Raw genomic sequence first — 23,168 nt, forward strand, 5'->3', positions numbered from 1 at the left:
GTGAGTGCACAGACCTTTAATCCTCTCTCCCAGGAGCAGAGACACGCTGATCTGTGTGAATTCAGAGGCCGGCCAGGTCTCCACAGTGAGTTCCTGGCCAGCTAGTGAGTTTCAGACCCTGTCTTAAAAAACAACAACAAAAACCAAAACTGAAAGCCATAGTTTTAGTTGTTAGCTCCTTATTAGCCAACGTAATGCTTTACCACAGGGACTCTTGCTAAAAGTGTTTAGTAATATTTATATTGGATAAAACACTTGAGACTGTTAATAGCAGTAGCACTGTAATGAGCAAAGTACAGTGCTTTATAATATTAAATTTTATGTCAGAAATACACAGACCCTTTTGCTTGTGACCTTTGCAGTAGTGTATGGCAATTGCTTTCCGGGATGCATCAGTTCTGGTATGATTTTTTTTCTAAAATGTTGTGGTTTTATGTATTACATACATTAAAAGAAATAAAATACTCTTTGGTTTTTGTTTTTTAAATTATTTTATTTACATTCCAGCCATTGCCCTCTTTCCAGTCCTCCCTCCCACAGTTCCTCATCCCATTCCTCCTTCCCCTTCTAGATGAAATCATACATTTCATCTAGATTTTTCCAGTTTTGTTGAATATACGCTTTAGTAGTAGGATCTGATAATTTTTTTTTTTGCATTTTTCTCAGTTTCTGCTGTTATATCTCCCTTTTCATTTCTGATTTTGTTAATTTGTATCCTGTTTCTTTACTTAGTTTGACTAAGGGTTTATCTATCTTGTTGATTTTCTCAAAGAATCAGTTCTTGGTTTTGTTGATTCTTTGTATTGTTCTCTTTGGTTCTAACTGGTTGATTTCAGCCCTGAGTTTGACTGTTTCCTGCCATCTACTCCTCTTGGGTGAATTTGCTTCTTTCTGTTGTAGAGCTTTCAGGTGTGCTATTAAGTCGTTTGTATGGGATTTCTCCACTTCTTTATGAATGCTTTCATTGTGTCCCATACGTTTGGCTAAGTTCTGTCTTCATTTTCATTGAATTTTAGAAAGTCTTTGATTTCTTTCTTTCTTCCCTGACCAAGTTATCATTGAGTAGAGAGTTACCCAGTTTCCATGACTGTGTGGGCTTTCTGTCGTTTTTGTTGTTATTGAAGACCAGCCTTAGTCCGTGTTGATCTGATAGATTGCATAGGATTATTCCAATCTTTTTGTATCTGTTGAGGCCTGTTTCATGTCTGATTATATGGACACTTTTGGAGAAAGTTCCATGAGGTTCCATATTCTCTTGTTTTGGGGTGAAATATTCTGTGGATATCTGTTCAATCCATTTGGTCCATCACTCCTGTTAGTTTCACTGTGTCTCTGTTTATTTTTTATTTCAATGATCTGTCTGTTGGTTGAGAATGGGGTGTTAAAGTCTTTCACTATTAATGTGTGAGGCTCAATGTATGTTTTGTTCTTTAGTAAAGTTTCTATTACAAATATGGGTGCCCTTGCATTTAGGGCATAGATTTTCAGAATTGGACCTCCTCTTGGTGGATTTTTTCTTTGATGAATATGCAGTGTTCTTCCCCATCTCATTTGATAATTTTTGGTTTTACTTTGTTTTAAGGAAATTAACAGTAGAGGAAAATTACCGATTAGAGAAAGAAGAAAAACTTTCCAAAGTAGATGAGAGAATCAGCCATGCGGCCGAGGAACTGGAGACCTACAGGTATGAAGTGCTCCTTCTCGTTGGCAAACTCAGAAGCAGGAAGCAGTAACTAAAGTGATGGTGCTGGTTCGTTTGTTTGTTTGAGACAGGGTTTCTCTCTGTAGCCCTGGCTTTCTTGGAATTCATCGTATACACCAGGCTGACCTCTAACTCAGAGATTCGCCTTTCTCTGCCTCCCAAGTGCTGGTACCACATGCAGGCACCACCAGCAGCAGCAAAGTGGCTTATATTTTTATTTCATTTCTTTTCATTCCGATTTCTTTGTATTTTGCAAATATTCAGAAAATATAAGAAGAGAAATCTTTCTTTTCAAGGATTTGATACTTAAGTCTCACATTGAATATAGACATTTTCTGTGAATGTCGAGAAGTTTGTAAATAGTTATTAATGCTGAGTGTGGTGGCATGCACATTATCCTGTTCTGCAATCCCACCTGCAGTCCTAGCACCTGGGGTCACAAGGTCAAGGCCAGCCTTGGCTAAATAGTGAGTTTGAGGCCAGCTTGGCCTACATGAGACCCTGTCTTGCAAAAGGAAAATGGAGAGAGCAGTTAATTTAAGCTCACATGGCTTTGTTCAGATGGGGAGAATGTACACAGATAACATTCAGTAAGTGTGCCACGAAACCAGCCGGTCACACTCGGCATTTGAGCAAGTGCTTAGCTGTAGTTTTTGGTTCAGGCCTCAGTGGATCTAAGGAAATCATAGGATGTCAGTCAGAAAGAGGCTAGCAAAGTGGCGCTCCGAATCATAGTGGGGCTTCTCTTTACTCCGGGAAGAGTTTGCATTTTGTCTAACAGAGAAATTACCTCTGTTTCATAAAGGCAGTAAGTCATATTTTGCCTTCTAAGAGTTCCTATCCTGGGACTCTAATAAGATTACAGGCATCTGAATTAATCTCTCAGTATTCTACATCCTGAAAATAAAAACCCGAGGACCAGGATGGTGTCTGTGACTACAGCACTTGGGATGGAGAGAGAGGAAAGTATAAATTTGCTCAAGGTCAGGCAGGGATACATGGTGAGACCTTGCTTGTTGTATAAATCTTTGTGTGAGTTTGTTTTAGCCACACCCAGGCAGTGGTACTCATAGGTTTAATTGAGGTTAAAATTAAGGCAGGGAATTTGCTTTGGGGGTGGCATATGTCTTTGATCCCAGCCCAAGGGAGGCAGAAGCAATTGAATCTCTAGTTCTAGGCCAGCCTCCCCAGGGCTGGGATCAAAGGCATGCACTGCCATCTCTGTTTATACTTTCGTAGTCATGTGTTCTCATTTCTTACTGCGTGTTACCTTAGTGGAATAATAATTGTTCCTTACAGGCAGCGTGCCAAGGACCTTGAAGAAGAACTGGAGAGAACAATTCATTCTTACCAGGGGCAGGTACGTGTGTGACTTCTGTTGTGTACACAATGAAAACAGTTTGAGTCTCTAGAACTGATGGAGGGCTGTAACTGATGGAGGAGGTCAGAGGCTGATGCAGTTCCAGGGAGCTAATGATTCTGAAATCAAGATTATGAACCTTTTTTCCTTTCTTTGGGTATGAGGATTATGCAGTCAAAATAAATGTCACCTTTGCAGCCCCAGCTGGGTCCATTATCTGCTCCTTGGGAGCTCAGGTTATCACATGTGGTTTGTTGGCATTACAAAAACTTACGTTCAGTTTTTGTTTAAGAGTAGCAGAATAGATCGTGTATGTATGAAAGCGTATTTTCAGATACTTGAACTGCTTCTTCAGGGATGTTGGGGCAGCTTGAGTTTATAGCTTGTGCACTAAATTTTAGTGTTGGGAATGAATTTTTTTTTAACTTAAAATTTTTTTAATAACTTTATTTTTTAGGTTATTTCTCATGAAAAAAAAGCACATGATAATTGGGTAAGTTTTAAGTCCTCCTAAAGCCCTTTGTTAAATTCCTTTCAGAGAATATACTAGCATTTTAGATTAGGGAAAAATACAGACAGTATTTAAAATATAATTACTTCCTATTAATTTTATTAATTTTACCAGTGATAAAATAGTATTAGAGACCACAGGTTGTGCTGAGAAGTGATTATCTTTTATTTGTACTTTATTTGTACTTTTCTTTCTGAATGCACTTAGTTATAAATTTCTTTTAATGGAACCCAGGGGGCTGGAGAGATGGCTCGGCAGTTAAGAGCACGGCTGCTCTCCCAGAGGGCCTGAGCTGCATTTGGTTCTGAGCATGTCAGCTGGCTCGCAAGTGCCCGCAATGCTAGTCCAGGTGATCCAGTGCCCTCTTCTGCTCTCTGTGCACGTCCACTTACGTGCGTGCACACACATAGCAAGCAGAGCGTAATTCTAGTAATTCCACTTCTGTCACCTTCAACCGGAATATTCCTGCACATAGAACTAAATAAAATTTAAAAACAGCTAAGTGAATTGTTACAATTTACTAGCTAATGTTGTTATTGGTGTAACATTGGTGTAATCGTTTCTGTTCAAAATTGATTTTATGATCACATATTGGAAAATAATTTACACAAAAATCTTTGATAGTACTAAATATATTTTAGCTTTGTTTCCTGTGACTGTTTAGTTTGTCATTGGCTAACATCAATTCTTATGTATGATTCACAGTTTTAAGTAAAAGCAAAATGGAAAGAGTTTCATTTACTTGTAAATGGATGATGGTATAGACTATTAGCTTATTTTATACCCTGTATTTGGGTAAGCCACTGTTTGCATTTGATCCATTTCATGTTTTAGGTATTCTGTGGCTAAACTGTAGCGTTCATAGAATGGCTGAAAAGCATGCAGAACAGCATATACCTAGCCTTTGTTAATGTATATCCTACCAACACACACACACACACACACACACACACACACACACACGCCATACTTTAGTATCTGTACATTGTTCTGTACTTAATAGATGTGCAGTGTGCATGGATGGTACTTAGTTATTAGAAACATGACCTCTGTTGGCATTCTGGGAAATGACAGGAAACATGATGGCCATGTGTTTCCAGTGACTTTGCCCTAAGCTTGTCTGCCAGCATGCCTCTTATGATTGGATACGCACATCTTCAAATAATTGTAGGCCCTGACTTTTATCTAAATAGCAATGTTCATTAACAAGGACCTGTTAGACTCTAGGCTTATGCTTTTGACTGGCATGAAACTCATTCCTCTTTTGAATTAATTCCCCAAATTTAAAATGTTTTACATTGAATTTAATAGATGTGGACTTGTATCTGTTTCAGTTATGATATTATATGCTGTCACTATATGCTGATGTTTATGCTGCTCTTTCATTTAAGTTTAATTAGATAGATTTTTCAAGTGTTTTATTTTCTTCAAGCTGGCAGCTCGGACTCTTGAAAGAAATCTCAATGATTTAAGAAAAGAGAATGCCCACAACAGACAAAAGTAAGTGTCTTTGTGGGAATACTTTAAAAGCCAGAAATACTTTCTTCATTATATAATATTTGAATAAAAATAAATAAAAATGTAGTTCCCACAGAATCTATTAGGAAATATCTAGTTAGTTTTACTAGGTGAGAAGTTGTATTTATTTTTTGTTTGTTTGAAATAGTTTTCTTAGGCTACTCCAGTGGCACTTTAAAGAAGCTTTTACAAATTGTACTGTAAAAAGTGTAACTTAAAAAAAATGTAAACTAGTACGAGTGGACAGAAAAGATAGTGGGTGAAAGAAAGACTGTGTCTCCTGGGCACAGTGATGCTTAGAACCCCTCCATTTTCACTGCCAGGGAGATAGTGTTTATTGTCTCAGCCCCTAGCTTGCTGTTGTTGGGTGTCAGGTTGAACAGGAAGAACGTGAAAGGAAGAAGAAAAGGGACAAGTAAATGCTTTTCTCAAGGTGGTAGCAGTCTTCTGGAGTATTGGACTTGCTTGCCAAACTGTACTTTTAGCATCATTAGAAACTTAGTTTTTGTCTGCTGGCTTGTAGTCAGAAATTAAAGTCAAACAGTTGTCTTATTCTAGGTATAAGGCTCAGGAACTAAATAACATTTGTTTTAAAATGTGACATTTAAAGATACAAAGTTTAGAAATAAAGTAGTAGAGTCATTTAGTGGGATTTTCATTTCACAAGGGCAGTATAGTAATTCAGGGCAGGGGTTCTGCGTTGTAGCCCTGGTCTTTTTATTTAGAATGAGTTGGTTAAACTGCCTGCCTCGGTTTCCTCAGTTAACAAATGATATATTTGCATTGTTTCATCTTGAATGGTTCTCCTATTTCAGAAATGTGGACTCTGTGAGGTAGCACTCACCAGTCTAATTTTAAAGAGCCAAATAATTCCAAACACCAGTGCTCTAACAAGAAGCCAGTCATCCCAAGTCAGTGTGGGGCTATGGCAGGCATCTGCCCAGAGCACTGTCAGGCCCTCTCTTTCTGCAGATGTTGAGCTTGTGAGAGTAGCTGGTTTGGAAGTGGCCTTTGCTTTAAAAATGTGTTTCTCTTGGATAAGTAACTTAGAGATGTTTGTTCTTTGTTTGCAGATTAACTGAAACAGAGTTTAAATTTGAACTTTTAGAAAAAGATCCTTATGCACTTGATGTTCCAAATACAGCATTTGGCAGAGGTAGTCTTTTTTTTTTTTAAACCCCTTGTTTGAAATACATATTATATAACTTATATATATTGTATGTATAGTATACATTAGTGTAAGTTACCATTTCCATTTAACAGTAGTTTGGATTTTGTAGACAGTATTCTATTTGAAACTATTTCATTAACTCTTATGCTTCACGGTTTTGTTTTCCTAGCAACAATGAAAATGATTGGTATTTCCCCTTTCAGTAGATCTCAAGACAGAGATTTAGTGTCCTCAATTCCTTGAAAAGCCCAGTGCTCTTAATAAAAATTCCAGCTTGCTAATTTTTGAGACAATGAATGAGAAATATTTAAGTGGAATAGCATGTGACTTTACATATTATTAATACTTGGAAATTTGTTTGGTTAAAGTGAGAATTAGCATAGTTCTTCAAGAAATTCCTAGGTATTGACTTAGAGTCAGGGCAACCTTAGTGTAATGTGTCATTACTATAATACCCCAGGGAGGGCTGATCCTTTAAAGACGCAGTCGGTATCTCTGCCCGTTTACTTCTGAGTTAAACATTTTCAGAGTAATGTTAGTTGAAGTAGAATTAAACTCCTGTTGTTATAAAAAGGAATCTTTATAGGTGGAATCTACTTTAATAACCTCTGGGAGTCATCAAATCACTTTTCAGAGTCCACTTTCATTAAAATGTAAATATGTCTTACAAGCTAAAATATCAGATTATTGTAGATTTGAGGTAGTAGCAGAGTTTGGAGTGGACAAGTGTATGAGGGGATTTGAATATAGACCCAGTGTAGGAGTCTGAGGAGGATAAACCATGCTGTGATCTTTCTGTAAACTATTGGGTGTAACAAGTACACTTATAAGACTTACTGTGCTTGAAGTGTGACGTTCTTGGGGTTTAAGTTCATTTTTGTGTCGCTGTTTTTTGACCTTTGGAAGCATAACCACAAATTGGAAATGATTAAGGTTAAGCTCTTGGTCATGTAGGTTACAGAGAAATTTATTGGATCCATGAGAGTGTGTAATTGAATCTTTCACTTACACGGATACAAATCTGGCTCTGATTCTTTGGAATATTTTATGTATTTATTTACTTTCAAATTCTGACTCTGACTAAAACCTCTCATGGTTTAACATGGCCTGTCTGGCTCTGACATAAATCATGCACTTCTGTATTATAAACCTTCCCATTTGAAATATTGGGAAGGAATATCAAAATCCTGAGCCCTCTGCGTGTAGTCACCTTTAGTGCTCTGAGGAGAGGACAGGCTGGTCTCTGAGGCTAACTGCTCTACATATCCAATTCTAGTGCCACATAATGAGACTGTTTCAAAAAACAAAACAACAACAAAACAAACAAAAAACGCAAACCAATGTCATGCTCCCTAACTCTGTAACTCCTAAGTACCACCCGCATCCTTGTTTAACCCATGTTGTTACTTAACTATAAGCTAATGTTTTTGTTTTGTTTGGAACTTTTTTGTCTGTTGGTTGGTTTTTATGTACCATGTGTTCTGAAAATTGCATTTATTTAACCACATAATGTTTTTCTGGGAGTTGTGGCATGCCCTCAGCATTGCACAGATAACTCTTCCAGAGGACTTGGGTTTGCTTCCTAGCACTCATGTCAACTAGCTAGTTCATGGTTCCTGTTAACTTCACATCCAGGGGATCCACTGCCTCTGGCCTTGTAGACTACTGCCACTTACATGTACATACCCACACATAGACAAACACATATGTGCAAAGTTAAAAATAAAATACTACCTTTAAAAACATCAGAATAATGTTTAGCTGTATATATAAGTGTAAAGGTGACAGAATTCAAGTTCTGGGTGTTCATATATACAATCTAATGTTTTGAATTGTCTAATATCTAATTTGTTGAAAAGCTGTAAAAGCACCAGGCCTCCTATTTATTTAATCCTGTGCAGTGTTCAGGGCACAGATTAGACTTAAGCTGACAGGAGGGTAACCTGGTGACAGTTGCTCAATAAGATGCTGATGTTTCCATGCAGCTGACTGGATATGCATTTATATCTGCTGTTTTAATTATTCCAGAGCACTCCCCATATGGTCCCTCACCATTGGGCCGACCTCCATCTGAAACGAGAGCTTTTCTCTCTCCTCCAACGTTGTTGGAGGGTCCACTCAGACTCTCCCCTTTGCTTCCAGGGGGAGGAGGAAGAGGTATATTTGTTTCAACATTTTTACTACTATAAATTCCTTCCTTCCTTTATATTTTCATCTCATCTTACCTTTGAAATAATCTGTAAATAGACATTTGGAAAATACAGGCATTCCTTGTACTTATCAGAGATTTGCTTTTTTTTTTAAACTAAGATATTTGACCAGATATTGTGGCACACACCTTTAATCCTAGCAGTTGGGAGGCAGAAGCAGGAGGATCTCTGTGAGTTTGAGACCAGCATGGCACACATAGTAGTTTCCAGGCCATTCAGAATAGTAAGATTAGTGATTCAGAATAGTAATTCTGCATAGTAAGATTCTGCTTCAAAAAACAAACAAAAGCATGGCTCTGTAGCACCTTGTTCTGATGTTTTCTCGTACACAGTATAGTGCAGGTGACCATCCCAACTCTGACTACAGTGTACTGCATGTGGCTGTCTTAGGGTTTCTGTTGCTGTGAACAGACACCATGACCAAAGCAAGTCTTTGAAGGACATTTAATCAGGGCTGGCTTACAAGTTCAGAGGTTCAGTCCATTATCATCAAGGTGGCAGCAGGGAAGCGTCCGTACGGGCATGGTGCTGGGGAAGGAGCTGAGAGTTCTACATCTTGCTCCAAAGCAGCCAGGAGAAGACTGTCTTCCAGGCAGCTAGGAAGCGGGTCTGAAAGCCCGTGCCAGCAGTGAAATACTTCCTCTAACAAGGCTGCACCCACTCCGATAAGGCTGCACCTCCTAATAGTGCCTCTCCCTGGACCAAGCATACCCAAACTACTACAGTGGCCATCCCAACTGTGGCACACAGTGTAATGCAGGTGGCCCTCTCAACTCTGACATGCAGTTCAGTGCAGGTGACCATCCCAACTCTAACAAGCAGTGTAGCACAGGTGGCCATCCCAACTCTGTAGAGTGCTCTGAATGCCAGACTCTTTGGGTATATAGTACTTAAGAAGTTGTGAATTTTAAAGCATCTTATATTGCAGATTTTAGATTTATGATGGTCATCCCTGAAGGTTTGTAGTCACAAGTCAAAAAAAAAAAAAAAAACAAAAACAAAAAACAAAAAAACCCATACTATATAGCAGTGTAACCAGCATAAAATGTGCTTTTATGAAACAGGATCAGAATATAGAATTTTCTAAATATATATCTAAATATATATAATACATATTATATAAATTAACATTCTTTAATTGTAGAAAATCAAAACATGAAATCCTTACTCTCCTTTTTGAATCATGAAAGACGTCAGAAGCGTTGTTTCCTACAGAGTTTTGATGTGGCCATTTCAGGAGGCCTAACTTTTACTTATACTTTGAGAAACTAAGCCAGGGTTGCTTGCTTTTTCTGTATTTCCATAGCTACATTAAGTACATGAACTGCTAATGACTGTCTCTAACCATTTATGTAAGTGATTTAACAAACTAAATGTGAGGCAGAAACAAAGGCGACTGTAAAACAGCCAGCTAAATGAAGCAGACACCTCACGCTGAGTCCACTCCTCTCCTGAGTCTCCCAGGCAGCAGGTCCTTCTGTTGAACCCAACACCACTGTACGTCTCTTCCAACCTTAGTCTTTGGAGTTGGCTTCACACAGTGAGGATATGAGTTTCCCAGGCTCCCCGGGGTTCACTGTTGCAGGTGAAGCAGCGTGTTTCCTCTTTGTTACCTTCTTGGCCCTCAGTTTGCTCTTCTGAGTTGTTTTCACATCCCAGCTCCTGAGTTGGGTGCCAGCCCTGGCTCACCTCAGAAAGAGCTTTCTTTGCTTGTGTGGGTTTTGAACTGGAAACTTCGAGGGAAAGCGATTATGCCACAGACATAGAGCCCTAGGGGGTTGTATTGAATACTTCAGAATGGGGTTTTGTTTTGAAGTTTACATGTCTACATTAAACTTTGGGCTTAGGGCTGTTAGTCAGTGCCACCACCGTTTCCACTTCAACTTATAGAACTAAGTCATGTCACATTATATACCTATAGCAACATAGCTGCCACATAACATATTTGCCATTGCACTTTAGTGATTTGTGATGTTTCTGTACAATGTTGCCACATTTCATTAATAGAATAGTCATTAAGACAAAGTTAATTTTGCATAGCACACATGGGTAGCAGCTAGCTATTATCAGCATATTATCCTAGAAATAGGGCTAATTGGCTAAAGTAACTCACTGGAAGCTGAATTGTATAAGTCAAGGATTGCTTGTAGTCAAATGCTTGTTTGAAATTAGAGTAAAAATTACATTTCCTTTCTCCTTTCCTGTTTAAGTACTTTTCTATTTAATCGCTTTTAAGTGACAGTGTGTTTAGATTATTCGCAAGGTTGTTTCTTATCTATTCAAAAAGTTACAGAAGCTCTTGGTAAGTACCTTCAGGCTTAAAATCTTGATTTGGATCACTTTTCCTATGACCAGTGAAAGGAAAGAGTGGCTCCTTCTACTTCCTTTTGTTATCTTGAAATTTGAAAGCTTGAATAAGATTGTATATAACGAAAACAAGGATTTTTAGAGAGTGGATTATATATAACTTGTTCTTAAAACCCTTTAGCTCTTGTACTTTTAGGTTTGCAGTGTACCTGGTAGTCTGTGACTCTGGTTCTCTGGTAGCAAGTGCTGAGGAGAGCCGTTTGAAGTCTTTCATTAAGGCCTGTGCACTTCATTGGAGATGCGCTCCGCCCAGTGGACTCCTGAGTGTTCTCCCTTCCTAGTCTTCTCATGAACCAATGAGGGGGAGAAAGCTAGAAGGAAAGATGTGGGAATTTTCTAGAATGTATAATCATAGTAGGTTAGAATTAGAAATTCGATTACAACTTGTGGTACAAGTTTTGGCCTCTTAATGTCAGTGTAATATACTTGCAAAGTCTGAAAGTGCATGATTAGTAGCAGAGTGGCTGGGAGGTGTGAGGTCTAGGACAGCTGGTTCACATCAGGCCTGAGCTACAGAACCTCCTCATTCACTGCTGCCATTTTGCTTAGTGCAAGTTTTTACAGTTTACTCTCCATGCCTTATTTTTCAGATTTAGTATTTATTTATTTAACCACCGGATGTAATTATAAAGTGCTGATGGTGATAATGCTTAAAGATGCATTTTATAGGCAAGTGTTGCTAGATATTTATTTACTTATGTGTTTTATGCATGGGTTGACCCCAGAGCCTTGTGTTAGCTAAGCAATGCTCTAATCTCTGAGCTATACACCAGCTCATAAGCAAGTATTTGTTTATGTACATTGTAAAATTATTTTTCCTGTTTCTTAGAAATGGTTTTGGTAGAAGCTTTGTTTGAATTAGTATTTACTTTTAAAAACTGTCTTGATTTTATGACACCTTTGTGACACTTCTTGAGATAAACTAGATTTGTGTTTTCTTTATTTAGGCTCACGAGGCCCTGAGAACCTTCTGGACCATCAGATGAACACTGAAAGAGGAGACTCAAGCTATGACAGGTTATCTGATGCTCCTAGAGCACCTTCTGACAGGTCCCTGTCACCTCCATGGGAACAAGAACGCAGGATGACAGCCCATCCACCACCAGGTGTGTGAAACAACAGTCCTATCTTAAAGTCAAGATACATTTTGGGAATAAGAATAAGTCTAGAAAAAAGAATATTAGGAGGTGATGGTTTACATTAGAAGAAGCTTTTCCTTATTGTTTTTGTTGCTTATAAAAGTAATAACGCTTATTTTTGAAAATATGAGTAGTGTAGGGATGTATAGCTAAAAAGTAAAAATTTTGGGGTTGGAGATTTAGCTCAGCGGTAGAGGCCCTGGGTTCGGTCCCCAGCTCCAAAAAAAAGAAAAAAAAAAAAGTAAAAGTTTCCATTGTAATCTTAACCATCTTGCCCAGAATGAATGAATGAATGAATGAATGAATGAATGAATGAAAAAAATATATATTTATTTATATTAAAAAATATATATACATATATTTTTCCCCCCACAAACATAGCTGTTGAAATTCTCTTACTGCTGCTGCTTGAACTCTCAGTTCTGCATCCTGGAAAGGTGCCCAGAAGATACTCTCTGAGGCGACTGGTGTTCTGGTGGGCAGGGGTCTCCTACTTGGGAAGGAGGGAAGCAACCACCTTACTGAGATATGAGCAGATCCCAAGTATGGCTTGTCTGTAGACAGGGTCGTCTGTGGATGGCAAGGACAGAGCTGTGACAGCAGACTGGGTTCCAGAGCCTCATCTTCCTCTGCTGTGGCCCTCCCCGACCGAGCTTCTTGCTCTCTGCACTGTTCAGCTGTCAGAGCTGTTTCCTAGGGGTTTCTAACACTGGTTGTGGCTGGTTGAATCCAGGCTTCTCGATTTGTGGTTGATCTCTGGCCCCCCAGTTAGCTGTTTTACATAGCTTCCCTTTCAAGACAATGCTCAGCCTTCACCCTCCAAATTATTAGAGAGGAACAGGATAGGATTGCTTTCTAGTGCCGACTTCTGCTTAAGAATCACTCCCCAAAACCTGCATTTCTGTTTGAGTCTTGTGAACACTGTGGGTCTGCCCTAATTTAAGATGGTCAGTCCCCTCTTACCTGGGATACCTGGCTAATCTTTTGGATGAAGCTTCTGCTTCCCTTACCCTGCCAGAGCCATATGACTGGAACCATGTTTGGCTTGGCTTCTTTTTGATAACTTATCCATTTAGCAAAACAACCTGTAGGTTCCCCTCTAGGGACCGTGAACTTCCCAGCCACAAACTTTTGAGCAGTACATTGCATTAATTCCCTTCTGTAAAGCAGGCCTCAAGTTCAATCAGGAAATGGTTGGTCATTCCCAAAAGAGTTATGGTGCTATTTGGCCAGTGGTGTGTCTTCCCTGGACGGCTGTTCCTGTAGCCTGCAAAAGCCATCTTATATTGGTGACTTTTCTTCTCCAGTGGACTACATGGCACCTTCTGGCACTGTGAAAGCCAGCCTGTGGGAAGAAGCTTCTAGGTCAGTTTGAGTTCTCTCTTTCCCACAGCAGAACTGTGTTCTTCAGCGACCTAGCTGTTACTATAGCAACAAAGTTCAGTAAAGCCCTTTGACCCCACTTAATTTTTACTCCCATTATAATTGATAATCGGCTTTTCTTGTTCCTTGCATATACCTTTCTTAAAACACCAATCACACAGGCAGTGACATGGCTCAGGAGGTAAGGGTGCTTGCCAACAAGCCTGAAAAACCCAAGTTCATTCCTTGGACCCCACATGGTAGAAGGCGAGAACTGACTCCTGAAAGCTGTCTTTTGAACCTCCACACTCATGCCATGGCATATGTACACACGTGCACACACAATATAATGAATGTTTTAAGTAATCAGCCACATTATATTTATTGGTTTCTATTGCAGTTAAACTCTAAGAGCGTATACTAAGACCTATGTATTGCCGCACAATAGGCCCCAGATTTAAGGAACACATTGCTTTTCTTAATGGAGGGCAAAATGTTTATATTTTGTTAAGGAATAAAGTCTGAGTTTCTGATATTTTGATGTACCTTAGAAGCAAAACACTAATGTGTTCTCTTGAGACCTGATTAAGAACGAGTTGTTTCAGGTTTCTCCACTTAATTCTTCTGTCTCATTAATCCCATGTTTGAAGAAAAAGGGGGTGTTGTGTTTACATATGAGGCTGTCTATTAGCTCTTTGCTAAGATCTGAAAGGTAGTGTAAGTGAGTTTTAGAGCTTCTCCTTAGTCACATCCCCTTACTCTTGGGAGCTCATTAAATACCGTTTTCTCCATTGGCTCTGTTTCATCTAAGTGCTCTCCTTGGCTTTGTGCAGGAGAGATGTTCCAGGTCGTCTCATGTGGTGACATCAGAAGAAGAGTGACACTAATGCTGAGTTTAGCACTTCACATTATGAACCCCTGCCATGGAGGAGTGCTGCTTACTGGCTTGCTCTCCAGGACACCTGCCAGGGTTGGCAGCACACATGGTGGTCTAGGCCCTCCTCCATTGATCACAGAATTAAGAAAATGCCCTGAAGCTTTGCCTTCAGTCAGAGCTTATGGAAGCATTTTCTTGACTGAGGTTCCCTCCCCTCAGATGACTTTAGCTGTGTCAAGGTGGCACAAGATTACCAGGCACAAACTGAGAACTACATAGCCCACTTTCTTTGTTTCAAGAGTATGGAGTTGATATCTTCATAGCATTCTCAGTAAGTCTCCCATCACCTGCCAAGACTCCTTGTAGTTTCTTCCAGAGTGCTGAATTCCACTAGGAATGAAGAGGTTCATTTCCCCTTTCAGTGACCATGACTGTGACTGAAGGAGAGTTGGCCGCAGAGGCCCTCGTTTTATAGTTAGTGCACAAACGTGTGTGCAGATGCCCTTCGTCTGAGCGGACACCTTCTGCCTACCCGTTGAGACACACCTTCCTTCAGTTTGGAATAAATGCTGTAAATGTAATTTTGAGGGGATTACCTTCGCCCCGGGGTGTTTTATGCCATTGTAGTCCATTTTAGCTCCTGAATAAAAGACACGAAAGACTTGTTATTTTTTATTAACAAGCTTCAGGCGTTAAGCTGAGCAGGTTCTGAGCTAACCCAACGAGGCTGCTACCACCCAGCAGAATGCCCTGTTATATGCCCTCTGTTTGCCCTGGTTGGTTCTGCTCCATGTGTGTCCCCAGGCTGCTCTCTCATCCAGACCTCATGGCAAATCCCCCAGGTCCAGCTCTCTTCCCTTTTTTTAGCTCTGGTCCTTTTCTACTCTGTGGTCGTCGTCGTTGGGGCACCCTGACTAGAATCAGAAGTCCCACTCTGTCTCTTCTGCCCAGCTAAGTGGCTGATCAGCTCTTTAGTAACCAATTAGAGGTGATGGAAAGCAGTTTTTACATAACTTTAAGACTTGGCCATGCCATCTTCCTGGACTGCAAACACACACAATGCACAAAACCATCCAACAGAATGCGAAACCAGATTTCTCAAGTTAGTGAAGGTTTGAGCACACGTGATGTCTGCAGTATTTTTGCCATGGTGGCAAATGTGACTCTCGTGCTGAATTTCCTACTCTGCTCTTCCTTCTCACTGAGGGTCTGCTCAGCACTTTCTTTGACATGTTGGTGTGGTTTCCTTGAGGTAGTTAATAATTTGAAGGTGAAATGAGTAAGTTGTTTCCACAGATTCTGTCTTGTTCAGCATTTCATGTGCAGATTCAACTTCCATTTATTCAGTAATTGAAATATTCAAATTCTAACATGTCAGAGTATGCCAGGATAACTTCTTAAATTGTTAAGAATTAATATATTACAGGTGCTTACCTGTAATATAGGTTCACAGTTTTTGTTTTTAATTTTTGGATGTAGAGGAAATGTCTAAGCATAAGTAATTAATGAAGACATTTAAAAAATTATTTTTTAGGCCAACCATATTCTGATCCAGTGCCACAAAGGCAAGATAGATTTTATTCCAATTCTGGTAGACTCTCTGGGCCAGCGGAGCTCAGAAGCTATAACATGCCTTCCTTGGATAAAGTGGGTAAGAAATACTACGTGTGTGTTTGCTTGTGAGTGTGGGTGAATGTATGCTTGTGTATGATTAAATTGTGATGGTCTAGAGGACTGGGAATTGAGCAGAAGGCTGATACAGTTACTATGTCAAAGAGCTCTGAAGGCCAAAATCTCTTTCCTGAATTTCCTGATTTCCTGTGTTTGTATTTCTTATTGTCTTTTAAAAAAAAAAAGTTTTATGCTCTATGTGAGGGTGTTTGGCCTGCATTTATTTCTGTGCATCACATGCATGCCTGATGCCCGTGGAGGCCAGAACAAGCCGTCAGATTCCCCTGAACTAGAGTTACAGATGGATGAATGCTGCTGTGGGTGCTAGGAATCGAACCTAGGTCCTGTAGAAGAGCAGCTGGCCATCTTTCCAGTCCTTCTTTGTTGTATCATATTACAGGCATGTCATATAAATGAAAAGGTTAAAAAAAATAAAATTAAATTAAAAATAAATAGCAAGCAGAAAAAAGTATGTGTTGAAGGTTAGTTTGGGTACCATGATAAGGGTTTTGCTACCTCTCCCTGTGATACAGACTTTTCTCTGTTCCATAGCTAAGGTCTCATTGTTTTCAGTCCATTTACATATAGCTTGTTTTGCATTCAGGGATGTTAGGTGGCCACACGACAATGGATGTTTGTTGGGACCTCTTTGACTACCACTGAACCACCCACTGAAGGTGGGAAATGTGTGTATTTACTGTAGCAGAAAGCACACAACATTAAGAAAGAACAAAATTCAGAAATTTCAGTTTTCATTGTGCAGTCATGGGGTTCCATAAGGAACTTTTACAACAAAAGTTTATATTGTATACTAAGGGGATGGAGGGCAAACAGGAAGGATGGGAAGTTGAGGTACTGTCCCCCAAGAAGTTCCCTGAGGAAGATTGCTTAGGAACTAGCCGGAAAGGTCATCACAACACTGCGAAAGAATGTCTGTTTTATTGAAATTTCCACAGGCCTCAGGCTGCTCTTGGGACCCTAATATGGAATAATCATGTCAAGTTCTTCTCTTGAGCCAGCAGGGGCGGGGAACACATCAGTGTCATCCGGTTCTGTAAATAGTCCAGGAATGGAAGCAAGAACTCATGAATTTTTTTCCTTTTTTTGTCTGTCTAGATGGGCCAGTATCCTCAGAAATGGAATCCAGTAGAAACGATACCAAAGATAATCTTGGTGTAAGTATTGAAAATTAAATTCTACCCTACCCATGTATCATAACCAGTTTCTTGGTTTTACTAGAACAAGGCTAGAACTATTCTACTTTGTGATATCAATATATTATTAAAACATACTTCTACTTAGGATTAACACTGTTTCCTTCCTAGCTATGGTTTTCTTTCACCTATGGTGAAATATTACAAATCACAAGCCGGGTTTTGGTGGTGTATGTAATCCTGTCATTTTGGAAGACCGAGGCAAGAGGATAGTGAGTCCAAAGTCAGTGTGGGCTATATAAGGAGATGTTGTCTCAAAAAGCCAGATAATGGGCTGGAGAAATGGCTTACAGGCTAGGAGCACTGACTGCTCTCCTAGAGGGCCTGGGTTTCCAACTGCATGATGGCTTACAACCATCCTCCACTCCAGTCCCAGGGGATCTGAAGCCCCATTCTTATCCTCCAATAATTGTACATGGCTATGTATGGAATGCAGGTAAAATACTCATACACATGTGATAAACAAAACATTTTTAAAAAAACAAACAAGAAGAGACCTGACAGCTCCCTCCTTAAAAAATAGCATGAATTTCAGATGGGTTTTAAAGCCACCTTACTGCTGAACAAAGTCTTATTTGAATCTTAAAGTATGTTTTAGTTTTAAAACATAACATTGATTTTGATCATTTTGAAACTATCAGCATCTTTTTTTCCCATTAGTTTATTCACTTTATGTCCTGATCACCTAGCTCCCCTCTCCTCCTAGTCCTCCCCCTCCCCCATCTCTGAGAAAGTGGAGATCACCACTGGACACCAACCCACCCTGGTACCTAGGTACATCTTCTCTTATTGAGGCCAGACAGGACAGTTCAGTTAGGGGTACAGGATCCACAGACAGGCTGAAGGAGACAGGTAAGCCCTGACTCCGACCCACGTGACGTCCAAGCTCACATCTGCCACATGTGTGAGGAGGCGTAGGTCTAGCCCAGGCATGCTCTTTGGTTGGTGGATCAGTTTCTGAGAGCCTTCAAGGGTCCAGGTTGGTTGATTCGGTTGGTTCACTTGTGGAGTCCCTATCCTCTCCGGGTCCCTCAATCCTTCCTTCAACTCTTCCACAAGACTTCTTGAGCTCCATCTAATGTTTGGCTGTGGATCTCTGCATCTGTTTCAGTCACTGTTGAGTGGAGCCCCTCAAGGACAGTTATGCTCGGTTCCTGTCTGCAAACCTACCAAAGTATCATTAATAATGACAGGGGTTGGTTCGGTCCCCAGCTCCGAAAAAAAAAGAACCAAAAAAAAAAATAATAATAATAATAATGTCAGGGGTTGGTGCTTGCCCATGGGTGGGTCTCAGGTTGGACTGGTCATCAGTTGACCATTCCCTCAGCCTCTGCTCCATTTTAATCCCTGCACTTCTTGTAGGCAGGACACATTTTGTGTCAGAGGCTTTGTGGGTGGGTTTATGTCCTTATCCCTCCACTGGGAGTCCTGGCTGGCTACAGGAAGTGGCCACTTCAGGCTCCGTATCCTCCACTGCTAGGAGTCTCGGCTAGAGTCATCTTCATGACTCCCTGGAGCCTCCTCTATCTCTATCCCAGGTCCCTGGCAGGTCCTGGAGATGCTCTCCCAGCCCCATTTCTGTTCACTCGGCTGGTTCTCCTTACACCCAATCCTCCCTTTGTTCCCCTTCTCATCTCCAAAATATCAGTATCTTAACCTTTTCTTTTAACATGTGTTTGACAGTAGTGTCTTTAAACTTTTTAAGTGTCTGTTTTGATATGCTTGACCCATGCTTGAGTTTTAGGTGAGCTAGGTAGACTATTAACTACCATGATTAAAGTTTTCTGTTGAGTTAGTAAAGACATGTTAGCACATAGCTCATATGCCGGTGTGGAAACTGAGTCTGCTGTGCAGCTTTCTAGAGTCATGGACCACTTTCGGCATAGGTGCCTACAAGCTCTCTTTTATGCCTAATGTTCCCAGGAAAGGAGCTGTGAATTGCGCCACGTTACTGACTGCTGGTTGTCACTCTGTTACAGAACTCTAATGTGCCTGATTCTCCTCACCCCACTGAAAGTGAAGCAGCTGGCCGAGGCTTCATCCCACCACCATTTCCCCCAGTCAGAGCCCCATTGTTTCCAGTGGATCCAAGGAGCCAGTTCATGAGAAGGGGCCCCTCTTTTCCCCCACCTCCTCCAGGAAACATCTATACAGCTCCTCGAGATTATTTTCCACCAAGGGACTTCCCTGGACCACCACTTCCTCCGTTCCCAGGTAGGCTTTTTTAATAGTCTGTGCATATGACAGTTTATCTGGGCTTTACTTCTAGTTTGGTCCCTGCTGCTATGATACACACTAACCAGAGCCACCTCGGGGGAAGGGAAGGGTTTGTAGCGCACAGGTTATAGCCCAACATCAGACGGAGCCAGGGCTCGATCCACCTTAGCTAACTTTTAATTTTACTGTATTGTGATAGTTCAGAAAACCGCTGAATTTACAAGCAGTTTTAAGATTAAAATTATGTGTATTTCATTTGTTAGACATGTATTGTGGCCGACTAAAATGTTGTAAGATCTTTTTCATAACAGTTCCTAAGTGATCATATTTATTTAAAATCTGTGATCATGTTTGGCTATTTGTAGAACCTACTGAAATTCCTTAATACCCTTACATTTTAAAAATAAAAGTAATTTATTGCTTTTACAGCATACTTTAACATTTGGAACCCCAGATTTCTACACAGTAAATCGTGTTTTCAAGTACTAGACAAGAATCAGCTTAGGTGTCCTAGATAGTCACTCTGACCTCATCACTGGTTTTAAAGTTCAGGTTTAAGGCGAATCAAAATGAATTTTGTTTGGGAAGTTTTAAGGTGGTCCTTGGTATATAGGAAATATTTTTAGTAGAATATCAAGGTTTTAAGTCTTGAGTGTATCAAAATCTTGTATAGCTGCTAAGATAGGACAAACATACCCGAAATTAATGATATTCTTATTAATCCTGTGTTTTTGAAGAAGTACATTTTTCAGTGACAAAATTAATTCTTGAGATCAAGTATTCTGGTATGAATGACTGAATATCATAATAGCTACTGGAGCTGGTAGTTTAACAAGTGTGCGGTACTCAGTTTAAACTTCCAATTTACTGATCTCTTTGAACAGGGAGAACTGTGTACGCACCAAGGGGCTTTCCACCTTTCCTTCCCCCAAGAGCTGGGTTCTTCCCCCCACCTCCACATCATGAAAATCGGAGTGAGCTCCCGCCAGACATGAGTCCGCCTTCGAAAGAACCTGCAGCTGACCCTCCAGAAACACAGGAGACCTGACCGTGTTGGGTCTGTCGGCAGTCATTGCCTTCTCACTTTCAGTTTAAGTAACTGCCGTTACTTACCTGATTATATTTTTGCTCAAATTGAAGCTTAATGGAATTATAATTCTCAGGATAGTATTTTGTAAATAAAGATGATTTAAATATGAATCTTATGAGTAAATTATTTCCATTTTATTTTATTTTAGATAGTAACTATCTTACTTTGATTACCTCATCTATAGTTATGCGGTTTTATATATGTAATCTCATAGTTGGGGACATCTCAAACTCGAAAGGCTGTGTCTTTATACCGGGAATGTGTTCACCATGGTTGTAGACAATGTAAAAGTAACTATGTTTAATCAAATAAAATTTTAATTGATTTAAAGTCTTGTTTTGTATTGATAATAATAAAACTAGTCTTCCATAGTATGGTTCCATAAATTAGTCTTTTGACCTGTACCAATAAGTCAGTGGTTCAGAAGTAAAGCATTTGAGGCTGGGGAGATGGTGGCTCAACGGTTAAGAACACTGGCTGCTCTTCCAGAGGATTTGGGTTTGGGTCACGAGTTGGGGAGTTGGGGAGTTCACAACGCTCTGTAACTCCAGCTCCAGGGGCTCAGTGGCCTCTTCTGACCTCCACACGGCCAGGGATGCTTATAGTATGTGAACATGCATATAGAGAAAATGCTTGCACACATGAAATTACATTTTAAAAAGTAAAGCATTTTATGGTCTTTCTGATTTGATTATCTTGCAAAGTATGTACCCTAGTTCTTATAGTTAGATATGAATGACCCAAAACAAATTAAAGACTTAAAATATGGATTACTTTTTTTAAAAGCCCAGATATTGTCTAATGGTGAATTTCAATTTTTTTTTAACTTACTCCACTGACTAATTTTCTTTTTTATCAGTTTGAAAACAATGTGTGGGGGGGGACAGTATACAGGCATCCACTCGTGGGCATGGAAGATGGTGAGAGGATCACTGGACGGTTAACCTCTTTCGACTGTAGGTTCCGGAGACAGCTCAGGTTGTCAGGCTCACAGAGCAAGCACTTTCTCCCCTGTACCTTGTGGGCCCTACTGACTGACTTTCTTATATAATTTGTCTTTCTGTCACTCTATAACTATTTCATTAGTGAGTTTGAGAGGGTTTCTGAACAGCACTGACTGCCTTGGAACTTGGCCTGTAGACCAGACTGGCCTTGAATATAAGAGATAATGCCTACTTCTTGCTTTAGAATGCGAATAAAGGCATCCTGGAATAGAGGCAAGGGCCAGGCTCTCATTTTACTCTTAACTTGTAAGATGGTGACTTTTCTGAGGGTAGTGTTAAGAGAGTTGCCACAGTGTAACTACTGTTGAGGCAATCTGTCTGCACTTTGAGCTGGGGTTCAAGTGTCTTCAGACGCTCTGTGTTTGAGTTCTTAGTCTTTGAATGCCAGTGAAAGGAGAGTGGGACCTAACACGGGGTGTGGTCAGCTGTGCTTTTCACTTAGTTAGGTTTCTCTTTCAGGGTCAAAGGTCAGCACTTTAAACATTCTCTAATACAGCAGTGTGATCGTGATTGGAACATTCCCATGTGTTATTGGAAACACAAATGTTCTCTCTGGACTGGAGAGAAAGACTTTGCATGGAGTGTCTATTTCCCCTATTCAGATTCTAGTTAGAACATACACTTCTTCCTCTTCATTCTCATTTTATTACTCATTTTATTATGTGATTATTCTCATTTTATTATGTGATTGAGCACACTCACCAGTTTGTGTGTTGTTTCTGTGAAGTAAGAATGTACAACTTTGAATTTTACAATGCACACCTCATCACAGCACTTCCAAGTCCACATCTGCCCCCTCTTGTGACCCCTCCCAACAGAAACAAGTCCAATTTGTCTTATCTATATACTCACCTTAGGGTGCTCAAACTCTCAGTGGCTTGCCACCTATTGTGGAGAGCTACACTTCAGCACCCTTACCACACTTTTTAAGACTTCCATGGTTTCCTGTTTAGGTTGTTGGGGAGTGGGGTGGAGTGAAATAAGGGTTGTCACAGAAGCCTTCCATCTTCAGTCACCCATATCACTGCAAAAGTAGCTTCCTTGTACTTTATAGTCAGTGGCAGCATGGACCATGGGCTGTCACACGGTTCCTGACAACACTGTAGACCTCAAAAATAACCCCCAGCTGCAGCAGGACTGTGAACCAAGGCAAGGCTCTCAGAGACAGCCCTGACTGACAGCGGTCATTAACATGGGCTTAGGTGCCAGCGCAGGCCACTCAGATCAATATAGCAGCATGGCCCAAGGGCATCAACATGGCTTCATGCTGAGGAATAGATCATGGACTCCCCATGGTGTGATAGTAACAAGAGCCACAGACACCAGCATGGCTCCTGGCTATCTATCAGGACTACTGACTGACTCATATCCAGCAGCAGCAGCATGGATTTTGTGCCTGAGCATGGCCTCGGGTGGCTACATAGGCCACTCACATCAACATCCCCTCCTACCCCCTGGACATCAGCAAGGCTTCAGTCACTACTGGCCATATGGATCTTGGGCTTCATCTCGGCCTGAAGCAGCAGCGTGGACCACCAACATGGCCTCTGGTGGCACCTCAGATCATGGTGGTCCTTCGAGGTGATCAAATCCAGAAAGTGAACCTTCCTCATCAAAGGCCTTTGTACTTGCCCAGAGCCAGGGCGATCCTGTGGTGTTGCAGTGTATTGGGGCACAGTGGGGGTGGGGTGAATCTGCATAAGTTCCAGGCTACTGCAAGCCACCTGGAGACCCACAGCTGCCACTGCTGTCACA

The 23,168-nt window shown here is 40.6% G+C and overlaps 1 protein-coding gene across 50 annotated transcripts in view; it reads left to right on the forward strand.

Annotated features, from left to right (window-relative positions):
- Mia2 (MIA SH3 domain ER export factor 2) overlaps positions 1-20,739 on the forward strand; it is a 91,118-nt gene extending 70,379 nt beyond the window's left edge. For 12 of the 50 annotated variants that reach the window (XM_087551908.1, XM_087551909.1, XM_087551925.1 and 9 more), the window contains 11 exons: positions 1,583-1,684; positions 3,002-3,062; positions 3,520-3,555; positions 5,006-5,073; positions 6,165-6,247; positions 8,291-8,419; positions 11,787-11,945; positions 15,752-15,868; positions 17,005-17,063; positions 19,082-19,316; positions 20,204-20,739. In XM_087551908.1, the coding sequence (XP_087408034.1) occupies positions 1,583-1,684; positions 3,002-3,062; positions 3,520-3,555; positions 5,006-5,073; positions 6,165-6,247; positions 8,291-8,419; positions 11,787-11,945; positions 15,752-15,868; positions 17,005-17,063; positions 19,082-19,316; positions 20,204-20,367 (1,213 nt within the window). In that variant the 3' untranslated portion in view covers positions 20,368-20,739. 50 annotated transcript variants of the gene reach the window in all.
- Positions 20,740-23,168: the final 2,429 nt, after the last annotated feature.

Source organism: Rattus norvegicus, chromosome 6, assembly GCF_021556685.1.
Source record: "Rattus norvegicus strain SHRSP/BbbUtx chromosome 6, alternate assembly SHRSP_T2T, whole genome shotgun sequence".
Classification (NCBI taxonomy): domain Eukaryota; kingdom Metazoa; phylum Chordata; class Mammalia; order Rodentia; family Muridae; genus Rattus; species Rattus norvegicus.